Source organism: Stenella coeruleoalba, assembly GCF_951394435.1.
Source record: "Stenella coeruleoalba genome assembly, chromosome: 2".
Taxonomy (NCBI): domain Eukaryota; kingdom Metazoa; phylum Chordata; class Mammalia; order Artiodactyla; family Delphinidae; genus Stenella; species Stenella coeruleoalba.
This window is the reverse complement of record NC_137147.1, coordinates 10,918,053-10,938,801: the sequence shown is the minus strand read 5'-3', so window position 1 is coordinate 10,938,801 and position 20,749 is coordinate 10,918,053. Positions and strand designations below refer to the sequence as shown.

The 20,749-nt window shown below is 55.7% G+C and overlaps 1 protein-coding gene across 1 annotated transcript in view; it reads right to left on the bottom strand.

The window, feature by feature from the left end:
* ITPK1 (inositol-tetrakisphosphate 1-kinase) overlaps nt 1–19,998 on the bottom strand; it is a 161,992-nt gene extending 141,994 nt beyond the window's left edge. The window contains exons 1-2 of the mRNA XM_079914618.1: nt 19,904–19,998; nt 19,200–19,431 (exon numbers count right to left, since the gene is read on the bottom strand). Coding sequence (XP_079770744.1) covers nt 19,200–19,294 — 95 coding nt within the window. The 5' untranslated portion in view covers nt 19,295–19,431; nt 19,904–19,998. The remainder of the gene's footprint in view (nt 1–19,199; nt 19,432–19,903) is intronic.
* Nucleotides 19,999–20,749: the final 751 nt, after the last annotated feature.

Here is a 20,749-nt window from a genome sequence, read left to right as displayed (position 1 = left end):
TCCCTCCCTCACACCTCACAAGCCTGGCTCCAGCCAAGCCTTCCTCCCTGCTGCTCCACAAACACACCAAGCTCCTTGGCCCTAAGGCACCCCAGGGCCTTTGCACTTGCTCCTCCCCCTGCCTGAGATGCTCCAGACTCTCCACGGCTTGCTTCTTTCTGACCAGTCAGGTCACAGAAGGAGTCTCTCCTTTAGAAAGGCCTTCGCTCACCACCCTGGGGACAGTCCCCAGATGGCTTCACATCACTGCTATCACTTCATTTCCTGTTCCCTCCTGAAATCACCCCTTTACCTCACTGGTTGACATGTCTGTTGCCCACACACACCTCCCCCCATGGACCGGAGCTCCAAAGGACGAGGCCTTTTCCATCCTGGCCATCCGCACCCTTTGCAATGACTTTGCCGCTGCGACCAAGCCAGCAGAGTGGCATTAGTACCACTGTCCCAATTTCACAGACGAGAAGACCGAGGTTCACACGGTTAAGCTCTTTGCCGAAGGTCACAAAGCTAATAAGTCGCGGAGTGGATACTGGACCGAGCCGTGTCTTCCAAAATGTCTTCTCTAAGATGCTAACATGTCAAACGCAAAACGCTACGTCAAAGACAATAAGGTTTCTTTCTGGCAAGATGTCTTAGGATCTCTAATATGCTATTGTATGTTTTAAACCTCCAGGTATGCACTGCTCCCCAAACTTATGTGACCATGGAACTGCTCGTTGGTGGGTTATCTTGTAGAAATCTTACAAGATAATTGTTCTAAAGAATACTTACACGTCATCCTTCCTGAAAATCTAGGCCAACTGTGTCAAACACGCAGCTTTCACCTGGGATCCATAGAACCTTTGCTTCAGAGAGCCTGTGGCATTCTCTGTGTTTTGGTATATGTGTATTATTACATGTCATTTCTTCAGAATAGGATCTATAGCTCTCATCAGAATCTCAAAGATCTCCACAACCTCTAAGAAAGGTTAAGAAGCAACTGTTCTACAGAAACAGGTGATTTATGTGACAGCCTCAATATTTCCCTGAGGAAATTCCATTTTTGCACTAAAAAAAAGAAAAGAAAAGAAAAGAAAGAGGTGAAGTTCATTTTTCTCACCCCCTGAATCCAGGTGGGCCTTGAACCTTGTTTGGCCAACAGACTGTGGTGGGGAGACCAGGCCTCCAGAGGCCTTGGAAACGCCCATTGTCTTGGACCCCTGCCCCCTGGATAAGAGCACACACCCAGACAGCCTGCTGGGCGATGAGACACTCATGGCCGGGTCACCCCCATCACCCTGGCTGAGCAGAGGCCAAGCCGCAGAAGCAGAGATCCTGACTGACCAGCCGCTGACCGCAGATACACAAGGGAGCCCAGCCCGCACCGCCGCGCCGAAGAGCAGTGAGCTCACAAGTGGTTACTGTTTAAAGGCGCTACGCTGGTGCTGGTTTGTTATTCCACAATAACTGATAAAACTCTTACTTACACGTAATGGAATCAGAAAGGGAAGCAAGGCAATTATATTCACAATGATATCCAATGCAGCATTATCCACACCCGCAAGAAAACTGGAAATAATCTAACTATTCAATCATAAGATTGTATCTCAATATATCACAGCGTAGACACCCAACAGAGCTATCACATAGCAATGAAAAAGGACCATCGTCTACTGTACTTTATTTTCAGGTGGGGTAACATCATTGGGATTATGTTTTAAGTCCTTAGCATTTTTGCCAGCAGGCGGGGGACAGGGTAGGGAATGATGACACTTTTATTATCTTTTAAGATATTTGGTTTAGAAAAGGAAAATTAAACTATAAATACATGATCATATTGATTATGTAAGTCCTTAGCGTTTAAGGATCATACTAAATTACATATGAACTATGGCTGAGATGTTCTTCAAAATAATACGAGGGAAATAAATAAAACAAGATGAGCCATAAGTTAATAATGGTTAATACTTGGTATGGGGGGAGGGAGTTCATTTTATTATTCTTTCTTTTATACATGTTGGAAATGTTCATAATAAAATTTCATAAAAATTTTTAAAAGATCACTCTAAAGACTGTAGCGGGACTTCCCTGGTGGCGCAGTGGTTAAGAATCCACCTGCCAATGCAGGGGACACGGGTTTGAGCCCTGGTCTGGGAAGATCCCACATGCTGCAGAGCAACTAAGCCCGTGCGCCATAACTACTGAGCCTGCGCTCTAGAGCCCACGAGCCACAACTACTGAGCCTGTGCTCTAGAGTCAGCAGAGAACAACTACTGAGCCCGTGTGCCACAACTGCTGAAGCCCATGCACCTAGAGCCCGTGCTCCACAACAAGAGAAGCCACTGGAATGAGAAGCCCGCGCACCGCAACGAAGAGTAGCCCCCACTCGCTGCAACTAGAGAAAGCCCGTGAGCAGCCAAAGATAAATAAATAAATAAATGAGTTTATTTCTTTATTTTTTAAAAAAGACTGTAGCAACATGGAATTAGTTTACACTACAAGGCTGTGTGCAGAAAGCAAAAATCAAAAAGCTACCCATACAATGTTTTCAACTCTGCAACTTTAGATACAAAAAAGGAACTAGACGTGGTGGGGTGAGGAGTAGAGGAATGATTTGTCTCTTCAAATTTTGCTTTCATGGTGTTACACTGTCTTTACAGAGGACCAAAAATGCCAAGAGAAAAGATGACGTTCTTTCATTTCCTTCAGCTGGGACTCAGCATGAGTGAGGGGCTGGCTGGTGGGGGACCCTACCCAGAAGCACGTGGGGCTGGGAAGGAGGAAGACTCTGACGGAAGCAGCTGAGGAAATCCAGACTTGGCGGAGCTAGAGAGGACCCCCTCCCCCCACCAACCGGCCCCAGCAAGAGTGCTGGGTTAGGAGGTTATCAACCAAGATTGGTCCTTCCCAGTTTAAGGGGCCACACCAGCTACCCCTTCCTTTGACCAGTTTTGAGATCACAGATGATATTCAGCTCTCTAAATATTCATCTCTAGGCAGAAAAAAAAATTATTTGGGGAAGAGCGTAAATTATAATCAGATCCTCCATCACGTGTCAGAGACCACGTCCACCAATTCAGCCATCACCTCCTCTGATCCCCCGAACTTCCCAGCTGGGTGCTAATGTGCCCACTTTACAGACGAGGAAAAGGAGGCCCATCACCTGCCCCAGGTCAGTCATGCCCTGGGCACTGGGGCTGGGTTCAGGAGCCAGCGGCAGGCCTGGACCAGCACACCTGTTGGCTTCCTTCCAGGCAGCACCTCCACTAAGGGCCACATGTATGTGGGGCAGGAGGTAGAGACCCACACACACTGAGGACCCCCAGCCTTAGATGGATGGCAACCCCTGTACAACCTCTGTCAGGTGAGATGCTACTGACTGAATGTTTGTGTCCCCCCAAAATTCATGTTAAAGCCCTAACCCCCAACGTGATGGTATTGGGATGGGGGGGCTTTGGGGAGGTACTTAATGTTAGATGAGGTCATGAAGGCAGAGACCCCACAATGGGATTACTGCCCTTACAAGATGAAAAGACCAGAGCTCTCTCCCCGCCATGTGTGGACACAGAGAGAAGGTGGCCATCTATGAACCAGGAAGTGGACCCTCAGTGGGAACCAAACTGGCAGGCACCTTGATCTCGGACTTCCCAGCCTCCAGAACTGTGACAAATAAACGTCTGCTGTTTACGGTGCCCAGCCTATGACATTTGTTACGGCCGCCCAGGCAGACTAAGGGAGAAGGCAAACCATGAGCCCCGGGGCAAGCCTAGAACCCCCAAGAGAAACTGACAAGGGGTCTTTTTCAAGCCTGAGGTTGTACTAAAACAGAAGAGTAAAGCTATGTTCATATAGTATTTCCTAGGCAATGACAGTTCAACATCTGTACAAGCATAGAATCACCCATAAGCTGTACGAAACGAAAAACAAAAGGTAATTGTATGAGAGCATGGATAATGGCCGTCACTGTTTCAGAAACAAAAAAGGGGGCTGTGCATGTGTGTGTGTGTGCGTACACAAGTGTCTGAGAGGACAGGCGAGAATGTGGTAACACGGCGGCCTCCAGGGCCTGGTGAAGTGTAAGGGAGACCGAGTTTTCACTGCACGCTCTTAGGTGTGGTTTAAATTTTGATCACGTACATTATTCTTTTTTAACAAAAGCTTTTTAGTGCTATTCACAAGTCAGATGTAAACCTGCCCACAAGAAACTATGGAATTTTCATGCAGACAAGTCACTGACCTGCTCCGGCTCGGTTTCTGTTTTCAAGTGCTGTTTTTAATCAGCTGATAAACTGAAATGACCCCTCCTCGCAGCCTCACATAACAGACCTGAGGAGCTGACAACTCGGGCCCAAACGGCAGTCCGACCAGCTAAACCAGAAGTATTCGCTCCCTGGGACCTCCGAGTTGGGGGCCCTCAAACAGGGACTCTGATGAAGGCCACACAGCTCGACAGTGAGAATGAATGAGACAGACGTGAGCTTCCTGACCCGGCTGCTTCATCACACAGCCCCAGGAAGCTACCGGGGGGCTGACAGATGTCAGTCCAGGCCTGCAGTCCACGGTGGCCACAGCAAAGGCGAGGGCCCGGGACAGCCTTCCCTTACACTGTTTTCCCACCACCACTACCTCTATCTACCTGCCACCAAAGGCCACGCCACTAACAAGAACCGCTGGCCTATGAGAATTGGGGAACACCCAAGTAGAGGCACCCGGCAGGCAGGGCAAGGGCACTGAGCAGGGCACCCACCGGCTTCTCCAGGGGTCCTTGCTCCCCCACTGGTTCCAGAAAGGAACCATCAGGGACCAAAACCCCTCACCAGGCCCTACCACCCTGAGCCTTCTCCCGGCCTCCAGCCCTGCCCCTTCGCCAGGGGCCCTCAGGACTGGGGCCCTGAGGTGTGCAGGGCCTGGGTGTGTGGCCACCAGTCACTTCCTCCCCTTCCAGGAGGAACCACTCCCAGCAGGCCTGCTCGGGTGCGGGAGAGCAGGCAGGAGGGCCCGCGTCCCGCGCTAATGCTCCCCTCGGCGGGAGGACTGAGCCCCCAGGCCAAAGTTCACAGCAGCGAAATCCCGCAGGCTCCCGGGAAAAAGGCACCCAAACATTTCCCGGCATGCATGGGGCAGGGCCAGACGGCAACAGGGCGACGGCGTGTTTACGTAACGCAAGACTGTCTCACCCCAAACACTCGGTGTCAAAACAGCCTCTGCCCAAGGCCCCAGACCCCATCCCTCAAGGCAGGGTTACATAAGCCCTTCCTCCAGGATGCCCCTGCGTGACCACTGGGCTCAGGGCCCTCAGAATCTGCCTGCGTCCGACTGGCCGTGGGAATGAACCAGCTCGGGTTTGTTTGAGGGGAAAGAGGAAGCCAGGGGCCCAGCCTCAGGCTCTCACTCGTGGAGGTGGCCGTCACTCCCCCGCTGGGAAGAGTGCCCTGGCCCCGGAGCCCAGAACCAGGGAGTATCCCCACTTCCCCTGGCTGCCCAGCGGCCAATCCCACTGTCTTCAGGGCAGTCCCCAGCTTCCCACGTGGGGTCCACCCAGCCCACACGCAGATCACGTGGTAGGGAACGGGGTACTCCCCCGGCCCCAGCACCTGGCTGACATCTATGTGGCCCAGGCTGACCTACGTCCCAGGTGGAGGGAGGGCCTGAAGCCACCAGCCCGGGTCTGCATCCCGGTCCTGCCACCGACCAGCTGTGACCCTGGGCTAGTTATTTAACCTCTCTGTGCCTTCACTCCTTCTGTTAGGAAACAGAGGTACTAAAAGCCCACACCCTCATGGGGTGTAACGCAGCTCAAAGGAGATAACACACAAGGAACTCGGCACTCAGAATAAAGGTCAGTTGTGAGGACTCACCTTGTATCACGTGGGCCTGAGAATGGAGCCACACGAGGGAGGCCAGGGACCCAGAGAGACTGGGTCCCGAGGACACCACGAGAGCCCCTGAATCCACCTATACCTGAAGCCAGACCTCTGCATGGAGTTACCACTTACAGGAGCCCCTTTATTACTGAACCCAGTTGGCACTGAGGCTTCTACCGAAACCAAGACACTGCTGCCACTTGCAGAAATCAGTCAGACAATCGCTCTTCTGCTCAGATCATTAACTTCATCCCAGCAACTCTCCACGTCTGTTGGTTGATTGAGAGAGAGAAGCCTGGAGGACACGGCTGCCCCGGCTGCCCCACTGGGTCCTCCGGCAGTGAAGACAGATTTGCAGGCACCTGGCCAGTCCTCAGGTCTCACTCCCAGGGGAGTCCCCATTCCCCCCACCCCAGAACTGTCCATGTCCCATATGCCTACCCGCCCAGCCCCCCGCCCTTCCCAGGGGAGCAACCCAAAGCCAAAGAGCTTACCCTCTCGGCATTCCTGGCAAGGCTGGAGGAAGGACAGGAAAGACCACCAGGCTGGGGGTCCCACCCCCAACTGCCTGGGCCCAGGAACCAAAAGAACTCACCCTGGACGAGGCGGGGTCTGCCAACAATGGTTCAGAATGGAACAGAAAAGAATAGACCCTGGCCTCACATCCGACCTGCGGTTCCCCAGAAGTCAGAGGAGAAGCACCTGTGGGCTCCAGGGCTCAGAACCAGCACATCGGGCCGATCCCCTGTGTGCACGAACCATCAAGGCTGGACTCTCTGAGCTGCAAATCCTCACCTGCAAGGACCCCTTCTGGCTCCGAGGTTTTGGGAAATTCCTCCTCTCAGGTGGCGGACCTCCGCATCTCACCAGCAGGGGAAGTTTACTCTCCATCACCCATCGACACAGAGGGCGTGACTACAGGTTGGGGGCATGAAGGGCAGCCCTCCCCTGCTTCTGTCAGAGATGGCCTCTGGCCTGAACAAGAAAGGAGCAAGTTTGTGTGCTGAGCCCCTCCTGTGCGCACGCACGAGGCTGACTCTTATCAAGGGGAAATTAAGGCCCGGAGAGGGGCCAAAACACACCCCGGTCACCCATCCAGTAAGAGGCTGGGTCAGCCTTCACATCCCACCACTGACCAAGATACACACTGTCCCTGGGACATCACAAGGAATCCAGCACAGCCCTACCTAAGCGGCTTCCTAAGCGGAAACTCAGCTTGCCCATCTTCTTCCCAGATGTGAGGGCTGCTTGGACATAAGCTCCTCGTCAACAGCTCCATCACCCCTTAATGGCTGACTCTGAATAACAGAGTTACCAGTTGCCCACCAAGAGCCAGGCTCTGCGCTACAAAGGACTCAAGCTGCCTCAGCTCACCCAATCTGCAGAACTATTCTGCTGCAGGTTGGTAGAAAACTCCCATTTCAGGTATAGAAACAAAAGCCTCAGAGAGGTTAGGTGACTTGGCCCAAAGTCACACAGCCAGAACCCAGCACCCCAGCCTGCAAGTTCCTGCTCCGGATCTCAAAGCTCTTTCACAAGCATCCCCCCACTTCTGAAGCCAAGGAATGGCTCCAATGAGAATGTTCCCAAGAGCCTTCCAGGCTTTTGGGGTCTTTCCAAGGTGCTTCCAAAACCCTCTACCTTCAGTAGAAAAAGCACCAAGGTGACCCCAAAAAGGGACATGCATGGCAATTTAAACAGAAGAGTAGGCCATGGGGCCTCATCCACATAGGCTCAGAGGATTTCAAGGGAGGCGCGTGTGAGGCGGGAATGGCAGGCTCCTGGGAATCTGAATGACGCTGTCTGGATAGAGCAGGTCGCAAACTGGGCGGCCCAAACTCCGCATCCACAGGACAGACGGCAACGCTGCTGAAAGGTGACTCAGCTGATACCCAGCCTGAGTGGACACCAACGGAGCCAGCACCTAAATTTCCTGACTCCAGGCAAGCCATGCATCCAATTGAAATTGAAAACGAAAAGGAGAAAAGTTAAAAACTAAAGGGCACCGAGGATGGGTCATTAGAAAAGAGCTCAGACAAAAGGAAAGCCATCCTTTCATCCTCTGCCTTCGTTTACAAAGAAAGAAACTCTTAATGGTCAAGGGTCGGAGCTTTAGATTCACAGAAAGTGCTGTTCAAATCGCACCCCCAGGAGTGACCAGCTATGAAACCCGGGGAAGGTCCCTGACCCTCTCTGAGCCTGTTTCCACGTGTGCACTGGGAGCCCTAAAGCACAGGGTCAGGCCTGTGGCTGGAGCTCCAGAATCGGGAGCTACTGTCATGCGCAGGGCTCAGCTGTTCTCGTAACCCTGGAAATGACGCCACGACATCCACGGCCTCAAGCCACGGACCCCACTGCCCGCTCCATGCCAGGGCAGCCACAGCAGCTCCCCCAAGGGAATAAGCACATTCCTCACCAGCAGGGGCACTGAGGCCCAGAGGCTCAGGCAGCGAGGCTCTGAGCAACCAAACCTCCTTAGGCACAGGCCACGCCTTGCTGCGCCCGGTTCAAAGTGCAGGCTGGGGGGGGGGCTTGGGGGCTGATTCCGCAAGAAGCCGAACTCCTTCCGGACAGGACCCTGGAGCCCCTGCCCAGACCTGCCCACAGGGAGGCGGGAACAGATCTCTGACAGAATGGCCTGAATTCCTTTGCTTTTCAAGGATCCCACAGTGAATGTTAGGACGTTTCGAATAAAATCTTAAAGAATATAAGCTTTAGCGTCAACAAGGCCGGGTTCAAATCCAAGCTGCCCCACCTACTAGCTCTGCATCTTCCTTCTGGGCCTCTGTAACACGGGCTGGGGAACAAAGAGGAAACCCCATCCACAGAGAAACCAGGAGACATTCCTCAGAAAGATGCCCCGGGTCCCGGGAGGATGGGAAACAGCACAGCAGCCCCTGAGGACTCACAAATACCCCCCCCACACACATGCCCCCTTCTCTCCTCTCCAAGGCCCCGCCCATCCCCCCTAGAGAACAGAAAGAGAGCCACACACAACCTGCAGCGCCCTGCTACCACCCTCCCCTCCATGGGACCCAGCCCAATGCACTGCGAGGAAGAGCCTTCCGCGGCCCCAGGCCACCCCCGGGGTGCTCACTGCTGCACAGTCCACAGCACCCGAACTCATCCACCGGGAAGGGGGGTGCCTAGCAACCGGCGCTGGGACGAGGGCCCCAGGGAGGGCTCCAGAGGTTTCCACACCCCAGCCCTCGACTGTTGGATGGATAAAGGGTGTGAGGCAGAAATGAAAGCAAAACTGCCACAGGGGCCTCCACTCTGCAGCCACCTACCACCCACGGCCCCTCCCAGGAAGCAGTGAGCTGAGAGGCTGGGGGCATGTCCTGGGCACAGGCGCTGGAGGTCCCCCACACCAGAAAAGGATAGGGGAGCCGGGCAGGGAGGCTCTCTGCCTGCCCTGGGCTGGGGGCTCCACCAGAGATGTGTCAAAGGCCCCAGACCCTGGCCTGGCCGGGTAGGAGGGCGTGGGAGGTGGCCCACGGGGAGGGGGAGTCCTGTCACATCCGAAGCACCTGCCATGCTCAGCAGCCGTAGAGGTGGGTGTACTATGCCCGCTTTACAGATGGAGGAGCAGAGGCCTGGGGAGGCGGAATGGCTTGTCAGTCATCTACAGTCAATCAGGCAAGTCTCGTGCTCCGAGTTTACAGACATCTCACCACCCACCACCCCTCTGGGCCCCAAAACTGCACACAGACGATGCTCAGAAAAGAATGCCTTGATTTTCTTCTGAAACTGGGTATCAGTCCAATGGTACCAAGATGTCACATTCAAGACGGAGATAAAAGCCACCTGGCAGGGTAGAAACAGCAGGGTTCCAAGAGTCAGGGAGCCCCGAGGGTGGATCCAAGCTCTGCCACCCACAGCTGAGTGAGTAGGCAAGTCATCACACCTCTCCCCAGGCCTCGGTGTTCTCATCTAGCAAATGGAGATACGCTGTCTTGAGAGTAGATTCCCGACCTACAATAGCGCCCGGCCCGTGGTAAGTTCTCCCTGTGCTCTGAAATCTGGTATGAGCCACTGATCCAGGAGGGAACAGGAGGGAACTTCAACACAGCCCTTCGGAAGCGTGGAGGGCCTCCTGGACAAGCCCCCGGTTCTGGTTTCATGGCTCAGAGGCTCTAAGACCCGAGCAGGCCGGAGCCTGATGAGGAGCCCATGGGTTTGCAGACTAAGCTGCAGAACAAGGCACCGCAGGCTGTGCTCCAGCCTCTGCTGCGGGCCCTGGCCCGATGCTCAGCGCGCACCTGGCTGAGCCGGTCCCCAGGAATGTCTCCGGTGCAAAAACTAGCTCCTCCCCAGCCTCAGGATCCATCTCTAACGAACTTCGGTGCAAACCAGCAGCCAGAGGCCAGACATTTTTAAAAGGGGAAACAGGACTGCCCACAAGGTAGCAACCAGCAGGCAGGGAGGCTGGCTGGGCAGCCTGGTGCCCCTGCCTTGCCCCCCTCCCGTGTGGTGAGGCTCAAACGAGGCAGCAGATGGCGAGTGCCTCACCAGAGTTGCCCAGGGTGGGCTCCGGGGAACACGAGTCCCGCACAGGGACTCCGCGAACAGACCAGCCTGGGAACCTTTACATCCCAGGTGCCCTCCTGGGAAGCCCCTGTCCCAGCGAAGCCCCACAGTAAGGAAGCTGCTTTTGCCTGTTTAACTCAGCGTCAAACGTGCCTGATGGCTCGGGGGTGAGGCCTAGTAACACTGTTCGGGAAATGACGGTGTCCATTTCCCAGAAGAATCAGCAGGGCACTTGTTAAGAGGAGGCTCCCAGACCCTTTCCCTGGAGAATTTTAAGGGGGAGGGGGTGGACTCAAGGATACGTTTTTCCCTGGTGCCCCCAGTGCTTCTTTTGTTGGGCGAGTTCAGCAAACACTGGCCTGGAGGAAGGTAAATGAGTGTAAAAGAGAGCAAGCATCCTTCCCCCCACTCCCTGGGCACCTGAGGCCTAACCTGAGCTTTAGGAAAGGTCAGCTGGCCTAGGGCCTACCAGGGCCATAGGGCCCCACACCCATCCTCGCCCCAGCCCCCCAAAGCCCAGAACTGCTCATTCCTGAACACAAAGTCTGGACTGAATGAGGCCAGAGGGGAGCATCTGTCCTCCTGTCTGGCCCCCAGAGCACAGTTGCAGCCTCAGGTGGAGGAAGGTTCCAGGGCCACCCCCCTGGTCCCCTGTCACACTGTCAGGGAACAATGCTACTGCAGGACACCCTGCTGCCTCCTTTGACCACTGCCTGTCTAATGTGGAAACGGGCCTGCTCTTCCCTAGACGGCTGCCCTCGGTCCTCAGGGAACCCAGGGCCATAGCAGAGGCAGGCCAGGGCGTGTGACCTCCGGGCAGCAGACCCCACCCGCCCTGTAGCTCTTTAGCTCCTAGAGGAACAGGCACTCGCCCCTCATTAAACGTCGCCTCCTCAGAGAGGCCTTCTCTGACTGCATAGTGCTGAAGTGGCTGCAGCTGCTCCCGTCATGGCTTTTTCCCACCTGCAGGCTTCCTGGCTCTAGTTCTACCTCGCAGCGTTTTACACGTATCTGTGGGCTGGTTTCCCTTCATCTCCTTACCAGGGGCAGGGGGGCAGGGAGCAGCACCAGCACAAGGCAAGCCAGGGTGGACGCTCGGGACTTGCTGAGTGAATGAAGGAATGAAGGAATGCAGCCAACGGTCTCCTCCCTGACCTGGGACCTACCACCTTCACCCTGGGTCTTCCTTCCTGGCCCAGAGCACTCCAGAGTCACAGGTAGCTTTGGCTGAGTCACAGGGACACAGAAAAGGCTTCCAAAACCCGCCAGTCAGTTCCTTCCTCCACTAACAGATGCTCTCTTGAGCCCCTACTGTGTGCCCTGGTACAAGCACTGGGGCTTCAGCAGGGAACACAACTGTCAAAGTCTCGACCTTTATGGAACCAACTTTCCAAAGGAGAGACAGACAATAAGCAGAGGGAAAGAACACGGGCAGCCAGGGGGCACTAAGGGTTTAGGATCCTGAGCAAAAGGAAAGAAAAACAAGGCATCTCCCAGAAGCCATCTTTGGGAGGGACTTTGGCCTGTGTGTCCTGCTTCTCCCTCCGGGGCAGCTGGCGGCTTAGCAGAGTCTACCCAGCGGGCTCTGACGGCAGGGCTGCTGGGAACACCAAGGGCAGTTAACAGGGTGGGCACCCCGCACCCACGGGCCTGGGAGGGAAGGGGACAGGAGTCCGGGGATCCTTCACAGAATGATTCTCAAATCGGCACAGCCAGTGACAGATCCACCCCCCTGAGCCCTAAAAATGGGGCACCCCCGGGAGCTGTCAGCCCGTCAGGCCGACGCAATCCTGCCCATGAGGCCCAGCTGGGGAGGCACAGGCCACAAGGGCAGCTGCTTTCTGAGGGCAGCTGGGAGCAGGCAAGACAAAGCAGCAGGCGGAATTCAAACAGCCCAATGGGAACGGCCTCATTCACGGCTCCAGAGGAAGCGCTGTTTGAAAAGAGGCTTCAGCAGGCAGCGGGGAGGGCGCGCTGGTCTTGGAGTGGGACGAGGGCCCCCTCCCGCGACCCCTACCACATCCCGCTGTGTCGCCTTGGACAAGGCACCGCACCCTGCCTGGGCTTCCCTGGGGAGCACGGCACTCTCCCCTAAGCAGGCCACACACCCAGGCCGGGTCCCTGAGGGCCAGCGGAGGGGGAAAGGTCGGGATGGGCCCCATTCACGCACCAAGAGGGAAGGGGTTTAAGACCGCGGCCTTGCCAGGGAGGGAGTAGGTGCTCAGGTCCTGAATGATGATTTGCTTTCTAAATGAATCTTACTTTCTATAAAGGAGGTACCAGAACATTCCCTCAAAAAGCTAGCTTACCAGCTGAATTCAAAATACAAGTAGGAACAGAAACCCTATTGACATCCCACTGTTCAGGAACTGCACTCATGCAGCACTTCACTAAGCACTTACTGAATGCCCCAAACCTGCTAAATCACGAGGGGGACATAACCCGTGGAGGCAGGAGGGCCCAGGGGTTAGGATGGGAGGCCCCAGCCTGATGCACCAGCGGGCCCAGCTCTGCCCCACGCCTGCCCAAGCACAGCCAGCGCCGCCTACATGAACTCAATCTCACCGTCATAAGAGAAATGCAAACCAAAAGTGCCATTTCTCACCCATGTGTGTGGCCAAGATCAGAAATATCTGTCCACGAGCTGCGCCGGGGAGGGTGTGCGTGACAGGCCTCCCATGCGCTGCCATCTGTGAGCAGTGCCCTGTCCTGGTGAGTGGTTTCAGAACTGCCACGAAAAAGTAAAACGCCTCTGCCCTTTGACCCAGGGCTCACTCATCTAGCAATGAGCACTCGGGCGATGGGGCAGAGCACTCCCTGCCCCACTGTCCACACCGGCAGAAGCCAACCACAGGGCAAGAAATACGGTCCACTGTTCTAAGATCTGGACCCCAGAGCCGTTAAAGAAACGAGGCAAGTGATACAGAACTGTCTCCAAAGAAGCAGTGATGTTCAATTTCTCTAAGACACGGTGTTCCGAGAAAGGAGCCGAGGGCAGAACGATATGGGCGGAAAAGACCCCCACACACACGCACCCTGTGTTTTGCACAAAACACCTCGAGAGAGGGGGCAGGGGCAATATAGGAGTAGGGGATTTTTTTTACAAAAGGTTATTATGGGATTATATCAAATCACATGTGTGAAACTTGTGAAAGTTGTAAAGCACTACAGAATTTCAAGAATCTTTCATTCAATTAAAAAAAAAAAAAGTTAAAAAGGAAAAAAAAAAATACACCTCCAGAGAAAGAGACTGCCAAGAACACATGTCCCTGAGTGACCGGAACTCAAGAACAAGAAGGAAACGGACTGACTTTTCATTGTGTATTTTGAGTCCTTTTCATTGTGTATTTTGAATCCTCTGGGTTTTATTTTAACATATGCATGTATTTAATATTCAAAAAGATAAAACAATAAATGTTAATGAATAACAGCACCATGATTGCTCATGGAGACTCTTGGCATTTTCAGGAAACCCGGCACAACCTCCTCTTGAATCTCAGAACTTAAAAAAAAGGGAAGTATCATCTGGCATTAATGTAATTTTCTCAGGCTCCCCCATCCATAAAATAGGTGAGGACAGCAGCCCCGCCCCCCAAGGGGCTGTAAGAGTCCCACAGGCCGGGTGTGAAGGGAGATGCTGGGAGGCACCAGGCAGGGGAGCCCCTCCTTAGCCGTGCCCGCTGGACCCACACACACCCACACCCAGGCAGGATGAGCAGTCAGCATCCCTCCCGGACTTCAGGGTCACTCAGAAACTGCCCAGGCCGGGGACACTGCAAATGCCAAAGATCTGGGAATCAAAAGGCATTCGTGGGCGGAAGCCCACTCCCCCCTCACCAAGGACGGCAACCAGCGTTCACAGAGCTCCAGGCACAGTATGCATCTGCATACGGACGTTTTTAAGGCTCATAACCCTGAGCTAATACTGTCATTATCCTCACTTTAAAGATGAGGGCACTGAGGATGCCCAGGGTCACATGGGTGGCCTGTTGTAGACCCAGGCCTGGGACCCAGGCAGGCTCATCCACAGACAGCAGCACCCAGATGGCTGTCTTCTCCTGTGGGAAGCCCAGTTCGCTCCCTCGGAAGCTGTTGGAAAGTGTTTACTTGCAAGGCTGGGTATGGACAGTCCCGATGCACAGCTGCAAAGAAAACCTAAGTCAGCACCTCTTCCCACCTCCACGCCCCCAAAACGGTGCCAGATCCAGACACGAAGACAAACAGAAAAATACCCACTCACAGACCAGCAGCACTTAACCTAGGAAAAGGTTCTCCATCCTCCCCATTATGAATCTCCCAAAAGAATCCCGGCACGGAATAATGCTAAACCAGCCCAGCAAAAACGAACCTTCTGGATTCCTTCATTTAAAGAAAGGAATGGGGACTTCCCTGGCAGTCCAATGGTTAAGACTCCGCACTTCCACTGCAGGGGGTGCGGGTTCGATCCCTGGTCGGGGAACTAAGATCTCACATGCCGCGCAGCAAAAAATAAAAGAAAATAAAAATAAAGACAGGAATGTAGGCCCTGAGGGGCCCTGAGGGGAAGGGATGGCCTGGGGGTACCCTGGAGGCCAGGGTACTGTTAACACCAAACTCCCAGCTCCCTCCTTCTGGAGCCTCCAAGAGCCCAGGCCTAAGCTGGGCAAAGAACTTCTTAATAAACAAGGCAGCCACATCCCCAGGTGTAGAGACCTGGGGTCTGGGCTCAGGGAAGCCCTCCACTCTGAATGCAATTCCCTCATATGCCCCAAGCCTCAGTTTCCCCATTCTGCCACCCTGAGCTACAGGGAGGATGATGTGAGATGAGGTTCCAGCATTAAAAAGTCAGGTAGGGCTTCCCTGGTGGCGCAGTGGTTGAGAGTCCGCCTGCCGATGCAGGGGACACGGGTTCGTGCCCCGGTCCAGGAAGATCCCACATGCCGCGGAGCGGCTGGGCCCGTGAGCCATGGCCGCTGAGTCTGCGCGTCCGGAGCCTGTGCTCCACAACGGGAGAGGCCACAACAGTGAGAGGCCCGCGTACCGCAAAAAAAAAAAAAAAAAAGGTAACACGACAGTAAAGACAGACAGAGGTTCACCCATGTTCTACACCAAAATGCTTTGTGATGTCCTGCGCCTTTCTACTACCTCCTGCAACATAAGTTCAGCCGCAGGAAAGAGGAGTGGGGGGGGTGAGGCGTTGGAGGGCTGACACAGAAAACGCGGACAAAGGGAACCAGGTCAGCCAGCCTTTCCACACGGGGCACCGTGGAGAACTAAGAAAACTAAAAATTAAAAAATCACCCAACATGCACTTCCCTGGTGGCACAGTGGTTAAGAATCTGCCTGCCAGTGCAGGGGACACGGGTTCGAGCCCTGGTCCGGGAAGATCCCATATGCCGCGGAGCAACTAAGCCTGTGCGCCACAACTGCTGAGCCCGCGGGCCTAGAGCCCGTGCTCCACAACAAGAGAAGCCACTGCAATGAGAAGCCCGCTCACCGCAACTAGAAAAAGCCCGCGCACAGCAATGAAGACCCAACGCAGCAAAAAAAAAAAAAAAATTACCAGACATTTCCAACTAACAGCTTTACTTCTCTGCTCCCCACCTGAAGTTCCTTCTGGACTTCTCAAAAAGGCACAAAGGGAGACGTGAGGGAGCTGCAAGCGTGCTCCAGTGTGAGGGGAAGGGGAAGGGAGGTAGGAGGGTAAGAGAACACCAGAGCCGTCCCCGTGGAGAAGGGAAGACACGCAGGAGAGGGGCGGGAACAAACAGTGCCACGAAAAACAAGCTGAGTCAAGGCCCATCTGTCGAGGAGCCAGAAAGCCCGTCCCATCGAGGTGCACCAGGGTCCAAAGGGTTGGCCCTCACGCCTGCTAAGGTGTCCCAGCGGGACCTGCTCCAACGGCCCACGGATGCCTGCAGCGGGTGATGACCCTCAGAGAGCAGACATTACACCTGCTGAGGCCACATCTCAGCCTTGCAAGGAAGTGTCTCCAAGACAAAACGGCAGCAGCTGGACCCCATGAAGATAATGAGGGGGTCCGCCCAACTGTCGGAGATGCCCAAGGAGAAAGGACTTGCTTTCCGTGTGGGTCTCAAGGTGCCCAGGTTGGATCCATTCTAGAAATTGAACAAAAGGAACAAAAGTACGGAGGCTGCTCCGTCTCATGCCATATCCCCGTCTGTAAAAAACCCTGGCGGTCCAGTGGTTAAGACTCGGTGCTTCCATTCCAGGGGGCACGGGTTTGATCCCTGGTTGGGGAACTAAGATCCCGCAAGCCGGGCGGTGTGGCCAAAAAAAACAGGGGCATGGGAGCGGTGGGGGTCAGGGTGGGGGGGCTGGTGAGATGATCTCCCACACCCCTTCCTGCTCTAAGATTTTTACAAGGCCTGACTGACATTCGACTAAACAAACAACTCATCCCGATCCACTCAGGTCATCCTCTCTGCCACTGCCACTGCCCCAAACATTCGGAGCAGAGCCTCAAGCCATTTTCAAACATCTCTGGACTTCTTAACTGTGGAACTCACAGACAATTCATCACCCATCCAAATGGGAGCGCTGCACCCCCGGATTGTGAAAGTCACACACAGGACAATGTCCATCTACACCCCCTTCTCGGCCACTGAAACTGCACCAGCATTCATATCAAACACGAGAGCAGCAAAGGACTCCGGCCACTCTCTCGAGGGTGGGAGTGTTTTGCACCCAGTACAAAAACGCGGCCACCAGGGGTCGCTGCCCTGAAAGTAATAAAGGAGAGAAGAAACAGAAAAATTCTTTTTGGTGTTTTCTTTTCCTTCCCAAGCTTAAGTGACAAAATATCTAAAGCACCCCTGATGAAAACACAAAGTGGGTTTCCTGAGGTTCTAGAATGACCCAGATGTTTCCCTTCCTCTCTTTGAAGCCCATTTGGCCAGAAGAACGCAACTAGACTTTGAACACAATAACCCCTTCAGAGAAATCAACACTCCGTGCTGGATTTCCCCCAGAACGGTTGACATCACGGCTTGCCCTGAAGCCCCCTCTTTAAAGACAGGAGGGTCCATGGGGAGGGAAAGCCAATCCGCAAGTCCAGCCTGAGGACCCAGCCACGAGTCTCGGCTGGAACTGTTTTGCGAGAGCCTCCTAATTACCAAGCAAAACATACCAACCAGATGACAAGCCTCATGCTTTAAGCTGCAGACACAGGATGACACAAATACAGAGAGACCTCAGGAAAAAGGGTGCAAGGTATCAGTGGGGATTTCCCAAGTCTTAGATGACTGCAGGGGGAGCTCGGGCACCTAACACCAGCACCAGACTTCGAGAACACGTCAAAGGGGCTTCTCCACATTTCTTCAGTGTCTAGGGCACATTTTCCACAAGTGTGCGTATCTGCGGTGCAATGTTCAAGTGCCCTTTTTGACGCTGCAAAAGTCTTCAGACCCACTTTCAAAGCTCTGGCTGCAAGTTCCTCCTGGTTTCCTTGTGAATTCCCCGGCCACTCGGCATGCCCTACTGACCATGAAAAGCTTACTTTCTCCTGGGGAAGCCAGCATGAGAGAAGGCAGCCAACTCCATCCCCAGACCAAGGGATGCAGAGCCAGGAGCTGTTTTATACAAGGTGCGCCCCTCTGGCGGTGGGGAGAAGAGCTCCTGGGGGGCTGGAACAAGGAAAAGGAGCAACAGGCCCGGGGGACAGGCATGAGGGGCACAGAGGTACTGCCAGGCCAGCCTGCGCGGGCCAGCTCAGACTGGCCACTTGCTCCACACACCAGAAGATAAGGAAACCCAATTGTTCAATTCATCATTATGTTTGGTGACCCAACAGGGACAAAAATGCAAGTGGGACCCATTTTCGAGAATCAAAGCTACCAAGTGGAGACACTGCATAACAAAAGGGTTTTCCCCCTAGAGTTTGCAAAAGGCTTGAGGAGCTTGATTCTCTCAGGCTTTCACTGAGAGCAGGATTTAACTAACAGCTTCTCAGAGGCAAAGCCACCGTGGTGGAACAAGGTGAGGCATACCTGACCCAAGACTGGATGCATCTGTAATGGACTAAGAATGCGATCTTATTAAAACACCCGGAGTCTCCCCCACTGAGGACCAGCATGGGGAGGTGGGGCGGGGGGGGGGGGGGGGTGGAGCCCAGAGGGAGGAAAGCCATTCTACACCGCAAGCATCTACCCAGCACCTCCTCTGCACCAGCCACTCCCTAGCTGTGGGACCCGGGGCCAGGTACCCCATCTCTCTGCGGATAGATTCCCCTTCTTAGACACGTGGCCCTGAATCACCAACCCAGCCAATTCCCAAGGCTGGTGCGAGGCTCTAATGAGACAGCAAATCACATACATGCCAAGTATTGCTACTCGCTTCAAAGAGGCTTAATCCGGTGACATGCAATGACAGCTTCTTGCAAAGAGAGCTGCACCGGCGGGGCACACAGTAGGTGGTCCGCAAACATACAAACAGTGGTGCCCTTCTCCATGAAGGGAAGCGGACGAAGGAAGAAAAACACTCCAGTCCGAAAGTAACCTCCAGCCACAGGCAGACAGCGTGGACCCCCCGATTTCCCAGGTCCCTCTGCCACCTTTAGCAGCGCTCCCACCGTGCCCTGGGGAGCCAGGGGTCTCCCCACCCGGGGTCCCAGTGCACCTGAGAGCCCTGGTCCGTGCCACACCGCCCATACTGGCCACTGCTTCTCTCGAACACAGCCGGCGGCCACCACCGCCACCTGGCTACTCGGACTCAGTGTCCCCGCGAACCGCTCCTTTCCGTTTCGCTCTAACCTCCCAAAACAGCCGCTGAGGCTGAACTGGGCTCAGGCCGGGGGTCCCCGGACGCCGGAGCCCCGTCCCTCCATACCTGCACAGCTCGGCGAAGGCCTGGAAATTCAGCTTCTTGATTTTCTTCTCGCTCAGCCAGTAGCCAACTCTCTTCCCTTTCAGAAAGGTCTGCATCTTCCTTTTCGGGCGGGGAGCTGGGGTCCGGAGGAAATCGCCCACAGGCCGAGTCTGGCGGCCCGGCGCGCGCCGCGAGCTTGCGGGCACCTCCTCCCGGCGGCGGGGACGCGGAACGGGGCTACGGGCGCGCAGTCCTGCCGGGAGGGGCGGGCCGGGGCGGGGCGGGCGCCCAGGCGGAGGGAGCGGCGCTCAGCGCGGCATTCCACTGGCTGCCGCCGCGTCGGGGCCGCCCGCGCCGCCGCCGCCCACGCCCCCGCCGCCAGCCGGGCTCCCGGCGCGCAAGTTCGCGAGCGCCAGGCCGGGCCGGGGAGGAGAGGAGAGAGGCCCTCCCTCGCCGGCGCCGCCCAGCCCACCGCCCTCCCGGCGCTCGAGACCGAGAAACACGCCCTCCAGCGGCGGCCACGGCGGATCGCCCCCGCGCTCTGGCTGCGCGCCGCCCCCGAGTTCCTCCTCCTCTCCCTCCCTCTCGCTCTCGCCCGCGGTCCCCACTCCGAGTCCCCGGCGGCGCGTTCGGCCGATCCGACCCGGGCGCGTGCCCTTCCCGGCGCGCTCGGACCCCGGCGTGGCGCACGCGGCCGCCCGCTCCCCCCGCCCAGTCGTCCTCACCCGCCGCTGCCGCCACTTCCTCCTCGTCCCCGTCCTCGGCCTAGCCCGCAGCCCGCCGGCGCCGCCGTGCTGACCCGGCCGGGCGGCCCGCTGGACCCCGCCGGGGCGGAGGAAGCGCGGCCGCACCGGCCGCTAGGGGGCAGCACCGCCCGCCGCCTCTTAAAGGCGCCGCGCCTTCCCCCGTCTAGTCCTTTGGTGCGTGTTTGTGTCGAGGCTCTGGCTGTTGAACTTGGGGACTGAGGGCGCGGGACTGAATTTAGGGCAGCCCTTGCCAAGTGCTTTTACTTTTTAAAGAAGCGAGAGGAGTCGTGGTGTGGGCATTTTCTGCTTGTCCTTTGGGAGTGATCGAGCCACTGAGTTTCATTCATCAAAAGCATCTCTGTACCCCCAGCACTATTCAGTCCCAACTGCTGCAGAGGGCGCGGGAGGAGCGGGGCGCGGGGGCGGGGGGGCGCGGCGGATGCAATAAATGAGATCATCTGTCTTCCCCGGAGGAGACAGACCCAGGCCCAGGATGGGGGCCCCTAGGGTGGGGACATGAACACCCAGGGGCCTTCTCAGGCTTAGGAAGTTAACCACCAATCACACTCTGGGCCCCCTCCAACGGAGGGGGGGAGGGGAGAGACTAGAAGTATCAGGGATCAGGGTGGGACACTCCCAGAAGACACTTTCCTTTCAGGGTGCAGGGCGGCCGCAGCCTCAGCGTTCTTGATACATTAACCCCACCCTGCCTGCCCAAGCCCTGTGAGGCGGTAGGGAAGCATCCTGCCTTCAAAGAGTCTGAGAGAAGTGGGCATCTCTCCCCAGGCCCCGGCAGAAAAAATGAATGGGGGGTGGGAGGGGGCT